Source organism: Tinamus guttatus, unplaced genomic scaffold (genome assembly GCF_059628265.1).
Source record: "Tinamus guttatus ecotype Peru unplaced genomic scaffold, ASM5962826v1 Tinamus_guttatus_pri_ptg000116l, whole genome shotgun sequence".
Taxonomy (NCBI): domain Eukaryota; kingdom Metazoa; phylum Chordata; class Aves; order Tinamiformes; family Tinamidae; genus Tinamus; species Tinamus guttatus.
In genome coordinates this window covers 1,103,500-1,126,882 of record NW_028288650.1, presented here as the reverse complement: position 1 = coordinate 1,126,882, position 23,383 = coordinate 1,103,500, and the positions used below count along the sequence as shown (strand labels likewise).

The 23,383-nt window shown below is 42.4% G+C and overlaps 1 protein-coding gene across 2 annotated transcripts; it reads left to right on the top strand.

Annotated features, from left to right (window-relative positions):
* Positions 1-639: 639 nt before the first annotated feature.
* ACTR2 (actin related protein 2) lies at positions 640-21,604 on the top strand. Of its 2 annotated transcripts, XM_088521237.1 has the most exons (10): positions 640-690; positions 6,052-6,162; positions 9,647-9,661; positions 11,579-11,794; positions 15,750-15,822; positions 16,926-17,062; positions 17,813-17,962; positions 18,333-18,478; positions 18,778-18,910; positions 20,061-21,604. In XM_088521237.1, the coding sequence occupies exons 1-10, from the start codon at positions 643-645 to the stop codon at positions 20,229-20,231; spliced, it is 1,200 nt and encodes a 399-aa protein (XP_088377363.1). In that variant the 5' UTR covers positions 640-642; the 3' UTR covers positions 20,232-21,604. The 2 variants fall into 2 exon arrangements, with proteins under 2 accessions (XP_088377363.1, XP_088377365.1); XM_088521239.1 differs by lacking the exon at positions 9,647-9,661.
* Positions 21,605-23,383: the final 1,779 nt, after the last annotated feature.

Below are 23,383 nucleotides of genomic sequence, written 5' to 3'. Positions count from 1 at the left end.
CAAATGGCTCCATGGCATCAGGATGGTCTCTCTTGGCTTGGGCAGCCTCCTCATCCTCCCAGACAGGGCCTTGGGACAACGTCTCCTCAGCGCCCTCGGCTCCTGGGCATCATTCGAGTGAGGAAGGAACGGAAAAAAAAAAAAAAAAGTCAGATATTGTGTATATTCTAGGTTTTTAATGAATTTTGGATTGTTCCTGCTGGCCTGTAAATCAAAGAAGAAAAAACAAAAACAAAAAAAGTAAAATAAAATAAGGTAAAAAATGTAAAATAAAATAAAGTAAAATAAAATAAAATAAAGTAAAATAAAATAAAATAAAGTAAAGTGAAACAAAATAAAGTGAAATAAGGTTTTTTTTTTAAAAAAAGGTAAAACAAAATACAACCAAACGATCCCCCGCCACAGCCCTATTGCCACGGAAACCAACCCCGGAAGCGGCCGCGCTCGGGCCGCCGGGCGCCGCCATGGCAACGCGGCGGGGGGAGGGGGCGGGCCTTGGCGGCGCGGCGCCGGCGCTGATTGGGCGGCGCGGCGCCGTGACGGCTTCCGGCGCGCGGCGGGGCGGGAGGCGGCGGTGACGGGCGGCGGTGACGGTCGGGGCGGCGGTCGCTCGCTCGCTCGCTCGCTCGCTCGCTCGGCGCGATGGACACGCTGGGCAGGAAGGTGGTGGTGTGCGACAACGGCACCGGGGTGAGTCGCGCCGGCACCGGCACGAGGAGGGCGAGTCTCCGCCCCGGCCCGGCCCGGCTTCCTGCCGGCATCCGGGCCGCGCCCGCCCCCCCACCGCGGGGCCCGGCCGCGGCCTCCGGGCACCGAATGAATGGCCCGAAGCGGGGGCCGGCCGCGCCGCGCCCGGGCGGCCGTTTGAGCCCGCGTGCGCTTTTCCTGCGTGGGGCTCCGCGGGTGTTTCCGGAGCGAGGCGGCCGGGCGCAGAATACAAGCGTAATTTGTATATGTTTTGTAAATTCTGTATTTATTAATCCGAACGATGAGCTGATCCGTTTTGAACGCAGGCAGGCAGCGCTGCACCCGCCACGCGCGGGGTTTCTCTCCCCATGGAAGCCTTTTGCGCAGCTCGTCGTGAAAAGGCACCGGGGTCCTTTCATTTAGAGCCTCGCGGCCTGCAGAAGCCCCCCAAAACGGGTCTGTGGTGAGGAGAGCGCCGAGGTTCTGCCCTCTTCCTGTGGCTTTGCTGTGCTGCGCAGCGCCCACGCGAGAAGCGTGAGCTTTTGTGGGGCGCCGCGGCAGGAAGTGACAGGGATACCATTTTAAAGGCGACAGATAAGAGCGTGTAGGTGGATTCCCACCTTAGGGATTTTGTTCAGCAATGCAGATTTTCCTCCAGGAAAACCCTCAGGGGAGCGAACAAATCTGACAGCATGTCAGGAACTCTCAAATAGCAAAAAAAGGAAGGGTTTTTTTTTGAATAAATACAAAAATTTCTAAAGCTGGTGACTGAATAGACGAGACAAAGAATGTCACAGTTAATTCCAGTGTCAGGGTGCTGGATCTCCAAGGAGTTTCTGGAAAGCATCTGAGATGATTTGAGGGGCTCCCAAAGAAAAATATCAGATTTGACAGTTCTGAAGTCTCCTTGTTTTTCATCCCTTAGAAAAATTCTCCTTGATAGGGCGCAATGCCTTTGGGCCTTTTTTACACTATCCTGTAGTGAAAAGGAAAAGAGATTTGTCGTTTTACATTTACAAATGGACATGGAAGCAGAGTTCCTTTTTTTTGCATTTTGTATTTGAATATTCATTCTGTTGGCTTCGATAGAATTTTATGTAGTTTCAGGATTTGTTGCTTTTATACAGTTTTTGTGCATAGCAGTGAGTTAGTTGTTACTAAATACATTGTGTCACGCTGTAGGCAGTCTCAGGGATAAAGCACGGCACAGAAGCAATTATTTTCACCCAATTTTACAAGCTGTCATTGGGACCCCGTTCTTGTACCGTATGTGTTTCCTTTTAAATCAGAGACATCTATGTGTGTTTTTTTTTTTTTTTTTTTTTCCCCTCCATCAGTGGTACCACCTGGCTATAAATAAATATGACAATGACTGTTACACTGCTGCTACAGTCCATAGAGTAGGGATGTGTTTTGCTTCAGCTTCTGTTTTTGGGGGCTGCATTTCAGCTCTGAGCAGAACTGTGCTTGTGTGGACATCCCCTGGCCCCAGAGATAACTGTGTGCAGTGCAAATGATTGGTGTTGAAGCTGTAAACTCAAAATATTCAGACTGAATTGGGATAAATTCAATAAAATTCAGTTCATAAGATCAGAATATCTTGAGACTATCACGTCCTATATTGCCAAAGTTGTATTTTTATAGTAAATATTGTTAAACAGTAAAAAAGAGCTGCTTTGCGTTAGAATACTGCCTGATGCACTGTGATATGTCTTATTAACCCCTGACTCGCCTCTCTTGCTCAGTGCTAAAAACAAAAATGCAGAATATTATTAGAAATTTTAGATGCAGTTTTGACTTGTCTGGAAGCATGCTGTTCACGTCGCTCTGAAATATGGGTTTTTAGTGCATTTGGCTGCAATCAGTCTTTGAGGAAGAAGCGATGAAGAAGTGTGTTCTTGCAACACACACTCTGAGAGAGGCTGTCAGTGCCATCTTAGAGCAGTTGAGGTGGATTCTTAGTACAAGCCAAATGGTGACTTCCTTAATGCCCTGACAGTTGTTCTCATTATATTTACCATCTCTGTTTAACATTTCCTTCAATTAAAAGAATCAAGCAGAGATACCTGATAAGAACAATATTCTTGTTAAGACTTGTCACGTGGTAAGTTTACAAGCAGATGTAGAAAGCTTCCTCATTCTTTTAGTTTGAAAGAATACTTATACATACGAGTTCTTACTGCTTGATGACTCAGTAGGAAGTGAAAGAGTCGGTACAAACCACACTGCAATGGAGAAGAAACTATATATGGTAAAACCTCTTACATATGTGGTCTTGCACACAGGCAAACTTGAGTACTAATCTTAAAATGCCTCTGGTGCAGAGCAAACATTTGCAAAAATGCATGATGTTGAATTCTTGGCCTCCTTAAAGAAATGTGCAAATTCCCTGCATTTTTAGTGTTACAAGCATAGTACGTAGTAAGCACTGTGCTGAAGTTATGTGAGGGTTGTTTCAAAGAATGTACCCAATAATGAACGGGAGAGAAATAAGTGTGCTGTGGTTGAATTATATTCAGAGGTTTCAAATTCAAAGTGGAAAGTGCAATGAATTTGGTCATTAGAAAATGAAAACCTGCTATATCCCAAACTGCTAAGTTTATAATGTTTAAATAAGGTTTTGGGGGGTGGGAGGGAGGGGGCTTGTAAAGAAAATAAGGAGGAGAAACATCTATTTTTTCCTTCTCAAAAAATGAAAACTGTCTAGGACTTATTATCTATGAACACATTTTTGTCCCTTGGATGAAGCAGCTAGTGCTACTATTAGGTCTTTTCCTTTAGCTGTAATAATCAATACTGTGTCATAAGGAACCTACCAAACTAGCTGAATATCATCTATCTAAGGGCAGGAAGAACCCGAGCCTGGGAAAAGGGTCTAAAGAGGCTGACACATGAGGTTAGACTTGTTCTCACCTTCACCAAATAACTCTGTAGCCTGGGGGAAAAATTATAATCTGTGCAAGGGGAGGTAAAATTTTCCCCTTTCTGTTTGCTCCTGAGTTTTGTAAAAATGTTGTTCTTAAGGTTCTTGGTTCCATTGTGAAAGAGGAAGGGAATAGTCTCTGAATGCCGAAGCTCAGTTTCATTCATCATACTTTATATAGACTAAATCTAGTTTTGATTTCAGACAGGCTGATTGCAAAATTGTAGAAATGACAATTTGTTTTCCAAATCAGGCATTTGTCATTGTCAGTATGCTGCTATCACCCAATCTCTGGGAAGGTGTGTCAAATCCCTGAGGGCTTAGCGTAGAAAGATACTAGAAGTTACCTTCCAATTCAAACTGCAGGAGCTTAGACTAAGTATCTTTGGAATTCAGCATTCAAACACTGAAAGCAGAGCTTCTTGAGTCCAAGTTCCAACAGGACAAGTTGTAAAAATTTGTTTGGATGTCTGGACTGCCTGAAGGTGCTTATGGCTCGTACAACTTCTGGTTCCCTAAACTAGAGCATATGAGTGTGCAGACACTTTTATGGGATCTCCTGCTAACCTACCTGAATTTCAATGTACACTGAAATTCTGATCCCTAATAAGCATACCTTAATATTGGAGCAGTAATAAAAATTGTGTGATTGTGATTGCTCTGTATGTGGTAATTCAGCATGCCTGCAAGGAAGATTATTTTTTGTAAAAATCTGTTCACCCTTATTTGGGCTCAGGCTGGTCCTTCAGACTGTCTCAAGTGCTTCCTCTGGTGTGAAAGACCAACTGTCAAGTCTTTTGGTGCATGCAGGTAGTGTGATCCAAAAATGCTTGTGGCTACTCTTTTTCATCAGCACCACATTCTCAAATACATACATGAAATCTGTATAACTCCTTAAAGTAGTAGTAAAGGGGAGATAAGTGCTGGCCTTTTCTGAAAACATAGTTTGTACCAGAGTAAGTGAAATGAGTTTTTTATACAGTATCTTTCACTGGATATGGCAAATAGCCCTGCCTTTGCAGAGAGTGGATGGGGGCCACAAAAAGCAAAAACATTTATTTCCTCCACCATTATATGTTTTCTACTGGGTGCCAATGAAGGAAGTTAAACATTTAAACCCTTAAGTGAATGAGGATCTATTATCTGAAGTACTAATTCATGCTGGTTTTAGTTGTAATTAGCTGTACCCATTGCTACGGTAATTGCTTCAGTGGGAGCCTTCAGAACTCGCTTCAGAAAATTCGGTGAGAATTTTGGAGATTCTAACAGGTGGCTTTTAATGCAACCCAAAATAGATAATTTGTCATCAAGATGGGGACCCAAAGCAGTTGTCCCTTCTCTGTCCTCGTAGGCCTTTGGCACCTAACTGGACAAAGCCCAGAGCAACATGAGCCTGAGGCTGGACTCGTGAGCTGCCGAGGTTCTCCCCTACCCGAGGGATCCTATGAGTCTGTTACCCCTGTGTTCCTGGCTGCTTCAGGAATTTTGCAGGAGAAAATGTGTCATGTTTGGTTCAGGACTGCGTGATTTTCTTCTGCCGTACTGCTATACCGTGACGCATGTACTAAAGAGGAGAAGCCTGCTCTCGATTAACCCTGATAGGCAGCAGAGTAGGATGACTGAAGTGGGTAATTTGCTGGTTACCATGAGCTTAAATTGTAGCTTCTTGCAGTTTTTGGTGAACAGATGAGCTTCCTCAGCTGAACCTGTGTGTTTCTTACACTCATTCTTTCCTCGGTGTTTTCTCAGTGACACGGTATTTCCTCTTTTCAGATGTATTTATAACAAAAAGTGTTTAAGCCTGTCTTGTTTGTGAATTACTAAGAGCTAAGGTTTCATTTGTCCTGTACCTTCCAGAAGGGCTTACTGCAAACTCAGTTTTTTTCCCTTAAAACAAATTCTGAAAATTCTGAAACTCTTGATAAAAATTAATATGAATTGTTCAGAGATTCTCTGCTTGCTCCCCATTGAACCCTTCCTATGACAGCTTAAATTCATGTGGTTGTGCTTCTTTCTGATGTGTGTCCTGCTGCCTTTCCCTCTAATAGGAGGGCTTAGTTAATTTGGTCTCTCTAGGTGCTTGTTAAAAGGTGATCTGTTTCAAAATGATCTGTTTCAGCTTGCTGGAGAACTTTTACATAGAGAAGAATAAAAAAAAAAAACAAATGCTGGAAGCTGTTACGTCTCTCATTGTACTTAGTAGCTTTAGTGCTGTTCCTTCAAAGTTTGACCACTTCCTTTAAAAAAAACATTCTGTTCAGTGTTATGGATCAAGACATCACTGAAAATGTGCAAAAGTGATTTGAAAGCATAAATCCAGCTGGTTTCCAGTGGGGTACATGCTTTTAAAACAGGGGGGCTAATGTTTTTACCCTAAAACAGGTTTCTGGTAGTAAACAAACAGAATGCATATTCTAACCTAATTATTTATTTCTTTTCAGTTTGTGAAGTGTGGCTATGCAGGCTCAAACTTTCCAGAGCATATTTTTCCAGCTTTGGTTGGAAGACCTATTATAAGATCAACTGCTAAAGTGGGAAACATTGAAATCAAGGTAATTTTTGTTATTATTTCTTTCTAATGGATGAAAATAGGGCAGCCTTTGACTTGCATAATTTTTGCAAAAGCTTTTTTTTTCCCCCCCTTGTTACTGTTTATGCTGCTTCAGTATCTCTTGATTCATTTATCTGTTGGATTTTAGCCTGTCACATACTGCAAAATAACAGAGAGGGTGATCTAAAGCTACAGGAGGCCTTCAGCTAGTGTAATGGAAGAGGTAGCAGGTAGGACTCAGGTGGTTCTGGGGAAAAGGGGACTTCAAATGCCAATGTATAAATGAAGTTAAGATTAAAAGGCAGAAGTCTGACAGAAGTGTCGCCTAGCCGTAATGTAATATTCCCAAGACAGTGCTGAATAACGAACAGCTGAACATTTCAGTTCTTCCTATCCTGTTTGCTTACTGCTCACAGTTGATCATCCGTGATCTTGTATAAGATGTTTAGTTGTGTTTACATTTCATTGTTGCTTTTTTTTGGTTTGTTTTGTTTCTGCTGACGATAGACGTAGTACTTCACACCAGCTGGGGAGGGAGAGGTTCCTCGCTTCTGATGACTTCATCTTAAGACGTAATTCAGGCCTGGGCTCAGGGAGGAACCACTGATTGAGAATCTTTTCCCGAAGTCTGGCAGAGCTGTCATTTCTCACTGTACTCTGTAAATGCACAGCAGTGCTGCAAATGTTAGTAGTTGGCTGGGCAATAAAGACTTTAATAGCTGCATCTTGGCCTGGCATGGTCAGAGCCTCCCTTCTTGTTCCTAGCCACACACCTCACCTCATGCTGGCAGTGCTGTTTGTGCATTCATGTCGTGAGCCACTTTAGAAAGCCAATTCAATGGAGAAAGAGTAATTTGTTTGTGAAAAATAGTAGTATCTTTGTCAGTTAAAGCTTTGGCTGCCTCACTCGACAGTTGTGCAAGGCAGAACCAGGAACCTGAAGGAGAAGTGGGAGGGACGTGGAACTGGAGAAGCTGTCACTTAGGGCAGCTAAGGTGAAGCAGAACCACAGTCTTTCAGTTGTGCCTTATCTGTTACTAGCTGAGCAACAGCTTAGCTGAAAAAAAAAAAAAAGGCCAGTCTTAATATTTTCAGATCTCTGTATGAGAACTTAGGCTCTCTGATTTCAGCTGCTGCCTGTAAAAAAGCTGGTAACATCAGTGCAGAGGGCAGTTTTAATAGGCAGAGAGGAAGAAAGGCGTCAGGCTTTTCCAAACTGCTTCCCCCCCTGCTCTGCATATTGCAGTTCCCTTTACCTTGTGTCAAGGGTGGTGTGGGTGGAAGGATGGAGATCTCTTTGCCTTACACAGTAGGTAGGAGGATTAGCAGGGACAGGAAAAATACTTCCCATTTTCTTGCAAGTCCTGGGTAGAGGTGTTTCGTCAGATGTATACTTGAACGGGGTGTGACAAGCAGGTCCCCATAAAGTGTTATGGAAGTTATGCTGTGGTAACAAGGTTTAAGTCCAGGGGAAATTCGCTGGCACAAAATCTTATCGATGAAGTCATATTTATTTTCTTTCTAGCTGATCTGATATAACCTGCCCTGCCAGTTTTGGTGTCCTTTGCTTAGCTAATAACTTATTATAATACCACTAAAGATGACAGCGTTGGATTAGGAAGATAAGAGGAAGGGGCTAATTGCTATGGGATGGATGCAGAAACAAACAAACAACCTAAAACCTACAATAATCTCTTAATTTTTTATGTATTGTCCTTTTTTTTCTTGAGCATGGGAATACTTGGGTGTATTTTAGAGAGTATAAAGTGTTGTGTCCCAATTCTTCCTAGTTGTTGTAGCTTCTGTTTATGATAGCTAGTCCCTCTTTCTTAAGAAAATGGTATATCAAGAGAAGAAATCTGTGCCACAGATGTTTCAAGTATCCCAGTAGGATAATACAGGAGAAGGCTTGTTAAGTTTTTTCTGTGTGGAATTCCTGTATGTTTCCTAAAAGCATTTTAGCAGATAACTTTTATGCCAAATTTTAGGTCTAGCTATTAACTGCAAGTTCTTGCTGGGTAACTTTAAAACTGAATAAAGGAAGCTGGCAAGAAGATTAGTGGTTCAACTTTTCAAAAGTGCTCAGAAAAGCTATATTTTGGTGTGAAATTCAGAAACTCTGTGAAAAGAATCCAGAATATTTTGAAAACAATGATTATCATCCATCTGTTGAGCTATGAATTTCAAGTTGCTTTATCCATTTTTACTTTCAGATTCTAGTTTCCTGATTCAGGGAAGTTTTGTTGAGGGCAGCGGTCAGGGCTGCTTATGCCAACACAGCGCAGCAGCACTGAGAATTTTCTTGCTGCTATAGAAGTGATCAGATTGGGGTGCTGGTATCTGTTTTTGTTTTTTTTTGTTTGTTTGTTTTGTTTTGTTTGTTTTTTACTTATGTTTGTAGTTCCCTTGTATTGGTTTATTACACAGCCATAAAGGCACCCACAGAACAGGTAACACAAGTGAGTATGTCCAGGGCCTGCTTAGGTCTCTGCTGCTGTCTGAGAAATGACAGTGGGATGTCAGCCTCGGTAGTAGGGGAGTAGCTTTTCCCACAATCAATATGCAGCATAAACACACAAATTCTGTTATTACTAGGTTCGTTTTCAAAGATAGCTACTAGACAGACTAAAGCACTTTTCCTCTGACTCGATTTGTATACTAAGAAGATTTGCCTTCATGGAACTGATAGTTGCCATATTGCTTTTAACAACCTAAGTGACTCAAAGTAGATTTAATTGAAGGAGGAAAACCACATTAATAGTGAAAATGGTTTTAGTAAAATTGTGAACAACGTACAGATGCATATATTGTAAGTATTCCTTAGTGCTTCCCAACTTTAATTCTCTTTTCTTTCTTCCTCCATAGGTTGCTATAGGCAGGGGCTTTCGGTAGTAACTGCTGTTACTACTTCACTTCATGATTACTTATTTCCATTCTAAAGTTAGATTGCATAAATGAAGTAAATATCTTTTTTTGATACTTTCCACGTATTTGTTCCATGACATATGGATTAGTATGTTTACAGACGAATGCTTTCATGTTATTGTTTTCAGTTCTTGAGTGTTTAAGGGTAAATATTTAGCAATTGCTGGAACTAGTTTTGGTCAAATACCTTGTGCTATCTAGTGTACTTCAAATAAACACAATGCCCAGGGTAAAATTCCAGTGTTACAGAATATTTATGGACCTAATCTCGTTTACTAGAAGGATGCAGATGTACTGATCTTATGTGCAGCATACGATACATAGAATTGAGATGGCAGTGACTTGTAGCAATAACTTACTTTAATGAGAGATTTTAATCTTAGATCCCGAGAATAGCTTGGCCTCAACTACACTAGCTCAGATCATTTCCAGCTGTACATGCCTCTCTTCTCAGCTTATTTCTACTGTGTACTTAAAATAATTTGAGAATTTCATTTAGGCCTTTTCTGACTTTCTTGCTTCTACCTTCTTTCTTCACCTTTCTTGACCTGTTGAAGTAGAATAACAAAAAGATGGTAAGTGAGGTGCCCCCTGTGCTGTTTGTTCACCATTTTTGCTTGATGGGACCTAGTAGCTGTCATGTTATTTTTGATGCTTTTTATTGTTTTGTCTTGTCCTACATTTTACATTTGAATACATACTTATTTTGGACGATGTTCATTGCTTTGGTTTACTAGCAACTAATTCATTAGAATATTGTATGTATTGCTTCTAAATGTTACATAACCTGTAGTTTTGCAAGATGCAAGAATAACCCTTCCAGATGAACACGAGCTCAGTATCTTCAACAGCACGACTTGCTTTATTTAACATTACAAACTAAGGGCTTCAAACAACTTTCAAATTTCAGGTAGACAAATATTATTCAGAGTAGAGAAGTGGTGGCAACACTGAATGACCTGTCCCTGGTTTCTCTCTGCAACTTCACCTACCCAAGTGTGCAGGCTGTTTGTTAAGACAGCTCTTCTGCCCTTTGGCTGGGTTTCAAAAGGACATGGAGATTTTGTGCAGCTTTTCCTGTGCATTAGAATAATGGCTTTTCCTAGCTTATGTCCTATTCAGTAGAATAAAGCTTCAAAAAGCAGTACCCAGAGCAAGTTTCAGATTTTTGGTGCTGGTGCTCAGAGGTGATGTGGCTGCACGGTCTCTTCATGGTGTATTTTGCTAAAGTACGTTTGATTTTAGAATGTAATAGCCTTGGCTTCTGACTTGATACAGCTGGGGTAACCAAAGGGTGATCTGCTGTGCAAGGGAAAACAGATGAAAGGCCTTAATCAGGAGAGGAGGCAGAAGAGGAATTGTGTGAATTAAATGAACTTTATGATCAACTTTGTTCCTACTTTTTTTTTAAGGCGTTATATAAGCTAGATTTTTTGTGTATCTTTTTCTCCTGTTTCCCTAGCATTGAATTGTGGGTTGAGTAACCTACATTTCAGTGTTGTGTGCCACAGTAGCTGCAGACTGGAGGCATATTTTTGTGTGAGGCAGCTGTGGGCTTTTTGTTTTGATGTTGAATGAAATGATGAATGGAAGCAGGACTGCTGGTGCCTAGAAATGTGTTCTCAGAGTATAAATATGATTAAGTCAGCGAAGGCTTCTTTGGAAGAGCATGGGATATAACACGGAGCAAAGGTTACATTTTATTGTGCATACTTCCTTTGGGAAATATGTGGAAAGGAAAAGATATGGTGGTACTAATTTGAATGTGCAGTGTTTCACATAACTAACTTTGATGAAAGGACCGCTTAATTAGTGCAAGATGAACATAAAACTGTGGATTACTTGGTTGCATTTGTGTAAGAATGGGATTCTTGGCTTGGGAATTTTGGCATGGACCAGATGGGTTATTTTCTGTTTAGATGTCTCTCTTCTTCACACCCTACTGGCCTAGGCTAATATGTGACCCATTGTTTCTTTTAATGTCTGGTGTGGAATTTCTAATCCCTTATTTGCTTTTGCTACTGTTCTGTATGCTTATGCACCACTCATTATTCCTTTTTTGGTAATGTGCACAGAAATTTGCAACATGCATGGAAAACTATTCTGCAAATCCCACCTCTACCCTTATGTGCTATTTTGCATCTCAGCCTTTTCAAATGAGTATTTGATAAAAGCATTTTGGAGGTGTCAGTGGAGAAACATCTATGCTTGTAAAGGTCTTCATAGAGGCTTGCTCTAACAGGATTTGCTGGTATGTTTAAGGTTAATTAGAGAACGGAATTAAAATTGATTTTGGAAAGGTTTGGGATGGGTCACAGCTGTACTATATGAAATATATTCTATTTCTTAAGTACTGGAAAGTCATTCTAAAACGTGGGCATTGTTTAAGAGCACAGTTGGACACAAGCTGGAGCTGTTCACTGTCATTCTGGAGCATTTCGAGCAAGAGAACTGTGAAAACACTGACATGTTTCTGTATTACAATTTTACAGGACCTCATGGTTGGTGATGAAGCAAGCGAATTACGCTCAATGCTGGAAGTTAATTATCCAATGGAGAATGGCATAGTTCGGAACTGGGATGATATGAAGCACCTTTGGGATTACACGTTTGGACCAGAAAAACTTAATATTGACACAAAAAATTGTAAAATATTACTCACAGAACCGCCCATGAATCCAACTAAGAACAGAGAGAAGATTGTGGAGGTATGTCTGGCACACAGAAACTAGTTATTACCCTTGTTGAAGAATGGCTAAGAGGTCGTATCTTTAGCCGTTGAGGCAAAGCAGTTCTCCGGTTTTCTAACCAAAACTGCCTCAGCCATGGTCATCAAGGCTGCTGTGGTCAAACACAAACAGGCCCGTCTCATTCCAAAGTTACAGGCAGGCTTCTTGTCTCCAGGGAACTATCACAAGGAAACCTCAGAACCGGGTGTACATATTTATCTCCAGGGATCCAAGAACCAAGATTGGCTTTTGGATAATGGCAGTTTCTTCAAATGACCTAGACTTCTTTAGCTCATAAGACTTCTGAGGAAATTTAGGCTTGAGCAAAATATTTACAAGATGGGGCAGTGATATTGGAACTATCTGAGACATAGCGAAGAGAAGCGTGATGACAAGCAATTTACTAATCTCTGATTAATATTAGGGATCATTAATGAAAGCTTTCTAAGAAGGTAGATCCTGGGCGACCTAACTTCCTTCTGAACCTTATGTTGGTGTCAGGTGCTTGTTGCATAGATCTAATAACATGTGGCAAACACTTAGCTTCTGAAGAGCAATAATGTGGGAGGAGAGCTAAAAGTTTGGGTTTTTTTTTTCGCAATTGTCACAGATATTTCCAGTTCTTGTAAGTATTCAATGTAACAAAAATGTTACAGGTTCTAAAAAGTGACTTGAAGTGTGAAAGTCTATATTCCATGCACCCCAACTCAGTTGATAAGTTTAATAAGACTTTTGTAATTTCATGCAAACTTTGCCTCTAAAATCCTTTTGTTGGCACAGCTGTGGTAACACAGTCTGCAAAGTGGCAGTTTTTGCACTAACGTTTCCATGGCTGGAGAAAAAGTTGAGTAAAGCAAAAGTGGGAAAACTTCAGTGGAAAAAATCAAACTGTGCAATTTGAGTTTGTTTCTAATTTCAAGATTTCTTAGTGATTATGGGCACGAGGGACCTGTCACCTTAGCATCACGTGGTGCCACATTAACAACATGTCTTATATGTCAGGCACTTGTGGTGTGACGGGCAGAGCAGCCTCCGTGGGGCAGGAATGGTTGAATTTCCTGTTCAGGCTTCTCTGCGTTCCAGCTATTTACAATAGTGTTCTTGTTTCTGTTTTCCTGCTTAACACAACGGGCTACTTTTAGTTTTTCTGAGTAATTTTATACAAACCATTTCAATTTATGGTAAGAAAAAAGTTTAGTCATCTGCTCCATTTCAGGTAGATTGATATATGTGCATTTAATTTGTGTATACACACACACAACAGATATATATACATCCATACACATACCTTTAAACCCCCACCACATTATATACATACATCTATATATGTTGTACTTCATTCTGTCTTCCTGGGAATCTTTTTCCCCACCTCATTCTTCTATCCAAGCCCAGCTCACTGTAATAGCAAAAAGGATCCACCTGCCATATGTGTAGAGTAAAATATGTATTTTAAAAATGTTTTTGTTCACAGCACTTAGAAGACACTGACAGTCCTTCAGTTTTGCTTTGTGCTGCAGTACCTTAGTCTAGTTTCATGGTGCATTCTCGTTGTGCAATGCACTCAGGAGCTGCCAGGCTTTTGTGGCATATCATGTAGCCATAGCGATACTCTGGTACAGTCACTTCTCCTTATCCTAATCTAGGATTCCTTATCTCTTATTCCCCAGGCGTTAGCTCTTCCTTGCTAGACTCATTTAGAGCAATGCTACTCCCTTTTAGGAGGGTATTCTGCTCAGTATTTGCATCGTAGATTTGTTAGTGTGCATGTCATGTGGTAAGGCATTTTTTCCATGTCAAACAGAACAGATTTAGGCCTCTTGAAAGAAAGAAAACCTCCAAGCCCTGCATGTACGTGTCGAAAGGTTTTTGCAATAACTTCTTGAGGATGGCACAATGTGTGAAGGCAGCACTTAATGCCATTCCAATGTTCACTTTGTTGTATAAAGATACAAATCTAGATCCTGCTTTCATTTTGAAAGCACTCAGGTTGCCTGTGAGATTCATTCCTCTCTATCCACTGAATTAGTGCTGGCTTTAGATGATGGCTGTTGAAATTCGGAGTGTTTCCCTTTCAGCTTTCCTCTTCTGCAGCCACTTCTGTGCTCTTTGCTTCTGCCAGTGCTGTGTGAATGCTGGTGGTGGCCGTCACCCCAGCCAGCCTTGTCACAGCATGCTTGTCCTCAGCCCGTGCACCTGCCTCGTGCCAGCTTTCCTTTTAGATTACTCTGTTTACGGTTTTATAAAACAAACGGTGTTCCCACAGCAAGGTGTCCCGCGGCGCGCCCTCCGTGCGCTCTTTAGTAGCTCATGACTATGATTGGCACAGATTTTTGGTAGGTTGGTTGGTTTTTTGTCCATTCAGGTGTGTTAAACTAGGCTTGACCTCCGACGTGAGGATTGTTTCCCTTCCTGCAGACTCGCTGAGAGGGAATGTGGCAGCCGAGCTGGAGAATGGAGAAATCTGACAGCGTTCGGGGTGGCCCTGGTGAAAGGGGGGAGAAAGGCCCTCCTGTAGGGTTCCCCGTGCAGGATGTTGCTCATTGCCCTCAAAAGGATTGAACGTCTCAAACAAAATGCTTGTGTGTGGCATAGATGGCATTTCTTTTTCTCTTCCCATCCTTCTGCTTCAGAAGCAAAGTGCAGATACAAACGAATCATAAGTATTTCCTTCTTCTTTTGCAAAGTATTCCATTACCCAAAACAAAATGAGCCCAGCTTAGAGGGCTTATTTAATACTGAACTTATTTGGCATGCTTCACAGTTCACTGAGTTATTTATGCCTGCCACCTAGAAAAAGATGAAATAATTAACTTGACTTTGCGAGGATCTTGTTTTTGAGTTGGCCAGCCATTTAAAATCCACTAATCTAACAAAAAGGGTTCTTCAAATACTTCTGAATACTAAAGTTGTCATGCATCAGCTTTTTTCTTTAAAAATATTTAGGTATCTTTCTTGAACAGTGGGAGTACTGACCATTTAATTGGTTTATAGTCCGAAGATTTGCAGAAGTGCTCAAGATACCCTGGAATAACAAAGCCATAACTTGTTTGTGCTAGAATAATAAAAGTTAATCATTTTTTCCTGTTCTGATGAAGTATGTTGAGAGGAAAACTGCTGTACAGTATGAGTTGTTTATGTGGCCTCTTTGTGTTTATAAAGAGCCTATAAACAGCGTGTGCTTTAAACTTTCCTCGTTGAAACCAGTTTGGAGGGACAGGGGAGCCCAGCCTGCAAAGCAGGCGTTGCCTTTCGTGTTGTGCAAACCTGTAGGCAGCCCCTGAGTGGCACTGGCCGTATTTCTTCAATTACAGTGGATTTGGAACAAAAAGCCATTTTTAGAAGCTCGTCAGAAGCTGTAAGGAAGGAAAGAGGAAGGTCCAGTTGCCCCAAATAGCTCATGACCCCGTGCGGATTGTGCACCCGCGTGGGCAGGAGCCTGCTGGGGCTGTTTGTCACAGTCTGTGGTTGTTGAAGCACTGCAGACCTGGGATCACGAAGGCAAAGCCTGAACGTGGTCAGGATCAGGGCACCCGCCTTCAGCAAACGGCTCCTTCCCTCGCCACCCTTCACTAATGAAGGACTTGGCTGCCTCCCACTCATTAAGTGCTTTGCAAAATGGCTTAATAAAGCTACAGAAATTGGTGTGTGGGTTTCTTGAAGGTATTAAACAGGGTTGTTAAAAGGATGGGAAATGTTTTAACTCCTTGATACTGCTCCTCTGACATGAATGGGCAAGTAAGGTACAGAACTGAATGTACTACTTACTGCTGTAAAGCAAGGTGGTTTCTAATGGTCGTGGGATGTAACAGCTTGGATTTATTTTTCTCCTTAGCAAAAATATCATTATTGGAATACAGTTTTCTTCTAAATGTCTGTGTAATATCTTTTAAGAGTTTGTCTTTATTTGTGCATTCCTTTTGCCTTTGTCTTACAGGTTATGTTTGAGACTTACCAGTTTTCCGGGGTATATGTAGCCATTCAGGCTGTTCTTACTTTGTATGCTCAAGGTAGGTGAAAATAAATGTTCAGTTCATAAATCTGTTACCGAACCAAAGTTCTAATATAGTATTGATGTATTTTGGCCTTATTTCAATACTAGCCTAAGTAAGCTCAACTCTGGTCATTACTTTGTAAATAGGAAGATGTAAAACAACTTAGAGCAGTCCATAGAGCTTTTCCAAACTGTGTTTAAATGAAAGTTCAAGACCTTCTAATATATAACAACCAAGCAACACCTAAATGGAATGCTTGCTTTTGAAAAGAGAAGTTCTTTAAAACTTTTCATTTAAATCAAGAGCAGTAACGATTAAAATAGTGGCAAAATTATGCATAAGACTTACCTCATTCTGTCACAGTAAGTAATGTTGCTGCTGTTAAAACTCTTCGAACCAGTTGTTGCTTTCTTGCAATTCTGCCTGTGAATGCCCCTTTTTAAGGCAAAAGGGTTTATAGATCACAGCCTAATTCTAAATTAGGAAATTCTTGAGCAATTCTGAATTGACAGTCTTTTGAAGCTCCATGTGGTCTCTTCTGATGTGCTCGCTGCTTCCATGGAGCAAGTGGAGTCTCAGTAGTTTTGCCAGGTCACAAACAAATCTGAAGATCTGAAATAACAACAATCCCTAATAATTCTAAGAAGGTGAATCTGTGGCATAAATAGTGCCAGGTTTCTCCAAAATTATTTTTCCAAAACTAATATCAGGTGAATCTGTCGAGGAATTTATTCTCCAGCATTTAATGATCTTAGAATAATGGTATTCTCTTTAATTGGAGGGCAATTTACGATGTCAAAATACTGGATAAATTCTGAACTATAGAGTTGTAAGCATGTAGGAAGGCCTACATATAATACCATTTAAAAATGTGTGAGAAAGCATTTGTTGGTGTGAAAATCTTAAATTTAAAATCAAGTATATATTAAAATAAATATATTGAAATTTGTTTAATGGAAATAATTTTAATCGTGATCAGTTTCCCCAAAATGATGACAGAGGGGGCAGAGGTGGCCTGAAAATAGCTATTTCATTTTAATTTTAGTCTCTCTATTATTCTACCCTATTTACAAAAGTACTATAAATTAAAAATATATATATTTTTTCCATTCTTTAAGGGTTGTTGACTGGTGTTGTCGTGGACTCTGGAGATGGCGTAACTCATATTTGTCCAGTTTATGAAGGCTTCTCTCTCCCTCATCTCACCAGACGGTTAGATATTGCTGGGAGGGATATTACTAGGTATCTTATTAAGGTAAGCTGCTGAGAATCTTTAAGGTTGAGGCCGATGCCCAGGGTGGGTTGGTTCAAGTTAAAATCCCCTGACACCATGAAAGCAGTACGCACCTTTCCCTATCTTATTAATGCATTAATTACTCCTGTATTTTCTATGTTGCTTCAATCTATATTATGTTTGTTCATCTCAATCACTTGTGATATAATGGATATTACTGAGAGATTTCACTTTTTTATGATAGCCCTATAGGCAGGAACACTGTTTCTCTTGGGCAGGAAGAATTGAAAAAAATCCATTAGCTTTCTCAATACATGAAAACAAAAATGAGGTTGTGTTACATCAGATCTGCTTGTTATTTTCAAAGGACTTTTTTACAGGGTTGCAATGATGTAGTGATTCTTACCTCCTCGTTAATCAGGCACTCTACAGCAGTGGTTAACCTTGATGTTCTGAAGTCCTAAACATAAGAATTATTTTCATTATCTCCCTCTTCCCTTGCACTGAAAGTTGTAGTGAAGAAGAGCAGACTTTAATACTAGATGTGCTGTTACCAAAGGGAAGCAGTGAAAGATGCAGGTGTTTGAATGTGCTGCGGTGCCTGTTCCTCCTGCTCCCTGTTCCTCCTGCTCCCTGTTCCTCCTGCTCCCTGTTCCTCCTGCTCCCTGTTCCTCCTGCTCCCTGTTCCTCCTGCTCCCTGTTCCTCCTGCTCCCTGTTCCTCCTGCTCCCTGTTCCTCCTGCTCCCTGCTAACGTGCTGTGTTGGCTGCAGCTCCTCCTGCTGCGAGGATACGCCTTCAACCACTCTGCTGACTTCGAGACCGTCCGCATGATCAAGGAGAAGCTCTGCTACGTGGGCTACAACATCGAGCAGGAGCAGAAGCTGGCCCTGGAGACCACAGTACTAGTGGAATCCTACACGGTGAGCGCTTGGAGACAGCTTCTGTTGTCTTGAATCTCAGAGGTCTAAATTCAGGTAACATTTAACTTGGCATCTCTTAAAATTTTTCAACAAACGCTCTTTTAAACAAATAATAGGAACTGTACCTGCAAGGATATGCTTGGTCTGCAAGTATGAGTATATCTGGTCCCCAATCTCTGCAAATAAATTACATAATGATTGAAAAAAAAATCTATTTTCTTTTTCATAGTACTAAGTAACTCTTTACAGTGCTGATAATTATCAACACGTTACATTTTCCCAGCGTTAGGAAACCGTGTAGGTCAGTTCCTCTTGGCTGAGTGCTGGAGTGGCCCAAAGCAGCGTGCTGAACGCGTTCTCTCCTCCCTAGCTCCCGGATGGCCGGATCATCAAGGTTGGGGGAGAGCGGTTTGAGGCACCAGAGGCCCTCTTCCAGCCTCACCTAATCAACGTGGAGGGCGTTGGTGTGGCCGAACTGCTGTTCAACACCATCCAGGCTGCCGACATCGATACCAGGTAAGAGCAAAGCCCAGGGTGCAGGGCAGCCAGCGGAGCGTCTGCGAGAGGCCCCGCTCGTGCTGCGCTGGCTCCCGGGGCTCGGCGGGCTCCCCAGGCTGGTTAGGAATGAACGAGCAAGCAGGGAATCTTGGAAGCGCGGAGCTTTTGCTGCTGCTTCCAAGGACGCCTGGAAAAGCACGCGCGCGTGTGCCAAGGGAGCGCCAAAGCCCGCTTTGTGTAGGGCCTGCCTCCTGCTGAGCTTGGGAGCTGCTCCCTGTGCCACAGCGTGTCCTCTGCAAGGCTCTGTTCCCCACCAGGTCTGAATTCTATAAGCACATTGTGCTGTCCGGAGGCTCCACCATGTATCCCGGGCTGCCCTCGCGACTGGAGCGGGAGCTCAAACAGCTCTACCTGGAACGGGTCCTCAAGGGAGATGTGGAAAAGCTCTCTGTAAGTACCCAGTCGCTGCTTTATTTCTGTGTATTTGTGTGTATTTGTCTTGAATCCCCACTAGAGGGAACCAAGAGGTCAGGCCGTGGTGGCCCTGCTTGCAGCTGGGGCTGTGTGCAGCTCAGTTCTGCACAGCTGTGATTTGGGTATTTGCAATCCAGACCCCTTCTAGCCCATGCTAGTGGCAAGATTCCTGAAACTTTGGCTTAGTTGAGTGTAAAATGTGCAGTTTGGTGCTGCTAGTGAATTTTAGTTGTGCCAGGAATTCACAACGGAGCAAAATCACCTTTCTTTTTTAATTTTGCATGCTGTACCTTTTAATTGAGATGCTCAAAACTCAGAGACTGGAGTTCTCACACATGTTCAAGTGAAATAAACCTTCCCTTTCCAGTAGCTCTGGGAAAGGCAGGCAGCAGCCAAACGCCCATCACAGAGGCAACTGCTGTTCAAGGAGCAGATGCCAAGGAAATTCTTTTCAGTGCAGTTTCTAACGTAGAACTGAACTTGGGCAGTTCTTAAAGTATCATCTAAGGATGTTCTGCAGCTCTTTGGAATGACTTGGTGGCAACTGTGCAGAGTATTTGTCTAGAACACTAATAGTTTACATGTGGATTTGACCGTATTCATTTCTGTTATTGAAAACAGGGATTGAGCATCAGAGAGGTTAAGGGAGTATTTAATCAGTTAAGCTGGTCTAAATTGTACAGATTTAGAATCTGTTCCTTCTGCCTTTCTAAAACTTGGTATAATCCCCAAATACTTGGTGATCTGGTAAATTGCAACAGATTCAGCCATGAAAGCTTAGTAACTGTTGCTTTACTCCGTTCATGTAATACAAAAATGCAATCTTAAATTTAGTATTCTGACTCCTGCTTTTTTTCTTCTTCCTGCGTGGATATACTGAAGATATAATTTTGGGGAAAGTGTGAATAGCTGTCTCCAATTTCCAGCCCAAAGTAGCTATTTGAGTTGGGCAGTGCGAGCGGGCAGCTCATGCGGAGCGCCCCGTGCTAGCGTTTCAGTTTTGCACTTGGATTCTTCTCGCTAAGCAATTTCCACTTCATTGTTCCGGTAGAAAGCAAGCTCAATTTTTGTTTTAAGTGGCTTCATTCCAAGAATGCTCGTAATGGGTTCTCTTTTCTTTTCTCAGAAATTCAAGATCCGCATTGAAGATCCCCCTCGTCGGAAGCACATGGTGTTCCTGGGCGGCGCGGTGCTCGCGGACATCATGAAAGACAAGGACAACTTCTGGATGACCCGGCAGGAGTACCAGGAGAAGGGCGTGCGGGTGCTAGAGAAGCTTGGGGTGACCGTTCGATAGGTCCCCAAGCTCCTTCCCATCACTTGTCTAAAGCTTTTCTTCCCTTTCATTGCCAATCTCCGAACTCACTCGGCTCCATGCTATGGAAAGGCCTTGCCCGGGGCCTTTGACCCAAAGGTCAGGTTTTGGGCTGGCTTCTTGGGGTAGCTTTTGTTAAATGTTTCTTAATGTGGCTAAATTTGACTATTAAATTTGACCACTTCCCGGCAAACAAAGCGGAGCAAGAGCAGCCTGTCTACTTCATTGGTCCTCCCCAGTAGAGAGCTGGGCGCTTCTGGTGGGCTCTTTCTTCTGGGTTTATTGCTGTAGTCCTGCTAGCTTTTGTCTCTAGTTCACAAGGGGTCGTGTGCCTTTTTTTTTTAGCGTAAGAAAACCTTAAAACAGAAGCTTTTGCCATTGGGTCATTGTGGTGGTTGTCTCTGCATCTTTCTGCCTCTCTCTACCTTAACGATTTTTTTCTTTTGTGCAATTAGGAATTTTGATTAAACATAGTTAGAAACTAGTTTAATTAGCTGGAGTGGCTTTAACACGGTCTCGGTGCGATGGGCCTCCATATGCACTGCTGCCTAAACTGGCTTCTGAGGTGGTTTATCAGAATTCTTAAAGGTGACGGAGCTTCTTTACTGCATTTCTGCAGCTGGGCACGTGCACAGGTGCCACAGGAACATCCCACGTTCTGGTAAATGTAAAGTTGTGGCCTTAGGTGTCCTTTTTTTGGGAGGAAGGAGACAGAGGTTTGTGCTGTGTTGCTTTTCTGCCAACAAACAGCTGGGGGGCAGTCTGACCAGAAACGCCCCGTTTTTGTAGCTAAATTTTGGTACCATCTTGTCTTGGCACAGGGAGCACGAATGTTATATTAACTACTGCATAATTGCTGGGCTTCAGAGACCTCGTTGAGAAACTTAAATATGCTGGGACAGGAGCCTCTAAACTTCTGAGGAGATTTTTAATACTTTCAGAAATGCCTGTGAAAACTGTAATTATGGATATGAAAATCCCCCAAAACTTAAGTTGCAGAAGTCTGATGTTTTAAGTGCTTGTATGTACATCAGAAGCACTTCCATTAAACTTTACAAACACATTAACCTAGTGCCAAGAAGTTATTGCGAATGGATGTTTCCCTGACCAGTGTTTATCACAGCAAGCAGATATTTATAAACAACCACTGGCAGCAGGTTTTAAAGAATGACTTATATTTGTTGCAGTTAAAAATAACATTGGGATACGAGATGTGGGTTGGTAAATATCCCGTTCATTCTGTCCACTCTTGTTTTTTTGATACTTAACATGGAATGGGGAAGGAAGTAAAAACCAGTGATGAAAATGCTGTTTCCAGAAAGGACATTAAAGCTAAGTTGTACTGAAAAACAGAAGTTGTCGCTAGTGATTATCAGCCACCTTCTCCGAGTAGTCGCCTGTATTTTTTATTTTCTGTGCAAGCATCCTGGTATCTTTGCAATAAAATCTGCCCCGCATAGAGCGTAGCAGAAAACCGGCGCTCAAATGCAAGCGTTAGACTTAGTTCTGTTTAGCTTTTCACGGAAACATTACATCACTCTGGTCTTCCAAGCCTCCCATGACATTAAGGAAATTAAGATCTGCTCCCGACTTCCGCCCCTCGGAATGTGCGTGGGATACGTCCCTGCACTTGCCGTTTGCCCACATCTCGACGTGGAAAATCGTCCCCGGGGACGCGGAGATTTCCCCTGCGCCGCCCCGCGCAGCTCGCCCGCTTCCGAAGCGGAGGAGGCCGCTTCCTTGCGGCCCAGAGATTCCCCGGGCAGAGGCCGTGCCTGCATTTCTTTAATAACAGGACAGTTGCTGTAGTATTGCTAGTAATGACCATTTAATTATAGGTGGGTGGGGTTTTTTGCAGCTATATTTACTCTTAACTTGAACAATATGAATTTCCAGGCATGCCGGTCATGCCTCAGCGCATGCACTTACACAGTTTCTAGATTTTTGGGGACGTGAATGTAAGGGGTACTCGGAATTCCTGTAGTCTTCTGAACATTTAATACCCGAGACGTAGGAATGCTGTGGGCTTGCTTTAGAGCTGGGGCTTCTCCTGTCTCCGGGCTTTTCGGACAGTGTTGAGAATCATGGAAATAAACCAAAGAATGACCTAAAAAAATGACTTTTTGAATGACAATCTGCCCGACGGTTTTTCAGATCTACATCTTGAACCCCGCGTTTCCTTGCTAAACGGCGACGTCCCCCCTTCGCTTCGGGTAGGGATGTGTGTAGGAGCACGCTCCGAGCGTCGGGAATCTGCCCGTTGTGCTCGGAGCACTCCACAGCACCGTGAGTGATAGATGCCACTCAGTTGTGCAGGAACTTCATTTGCCACAGAAACCATACTATATATATAATATAAATAAATATATATATATATAAACCACACCTAGCATCTTAAATTATTGCTATGTGGAGTCGGATTGATCCTTAACCCAAGTCCCGAGCGGGGAGCCCTGGCCGGGCTCGGCGCGTGTTCCCGAGCTCCAGGATTGCCATGCGAGCGATCTGCCTTTAGCTTCTTTTTCCCTTTCTTTCCAAGACCAAATAACTTGAGTTGCAATTGCAATGCGCTCCTCTTGAATTAGACTAGCAGATGCCTCCGCAGTTGTGAGTTTTTTAAGTCCTATTTTCAATGTTAAGCTGCTTCAAACCCCGCTCTCCTCCACCCCCTGTGTTCTAGGATGTTAACCCATGTAACACAAATGGCTTTTTTTATACATATCTGAACAATGTTAACACACAGCTCTGGCAGAGACCATGAATGGAAATAAACATCTATTTAAATTGACAGGTCTTTTCACTATAAAAAAAAAGAAAATAAAACCAGATTTTTTCAAATTACATCACGTTTGCTTTGTTTCCTTTGGGAAATCAGTTCTGTCAGTTTTTCTCTTCCTTACCTTTCCTCTCGGAGCTACCACGAGCTGTTTCTGCTGAGGAACCCCGACATGGCAAAGTGGCGGCGTTCCCCACCGGTGCCTGTCTCGGGATGGAAAACAACAGCAACAAAACCCCAATAACGTTACTGCCTCCTGCAGCACCAACGCCAGCCCGGATTCCTAAAATACACCCAGGCCTCGTCCTCGTGTCCTCTTCTCACCCAACCTTCAGCCAGCGTTTTCGGCAGCGGGTCC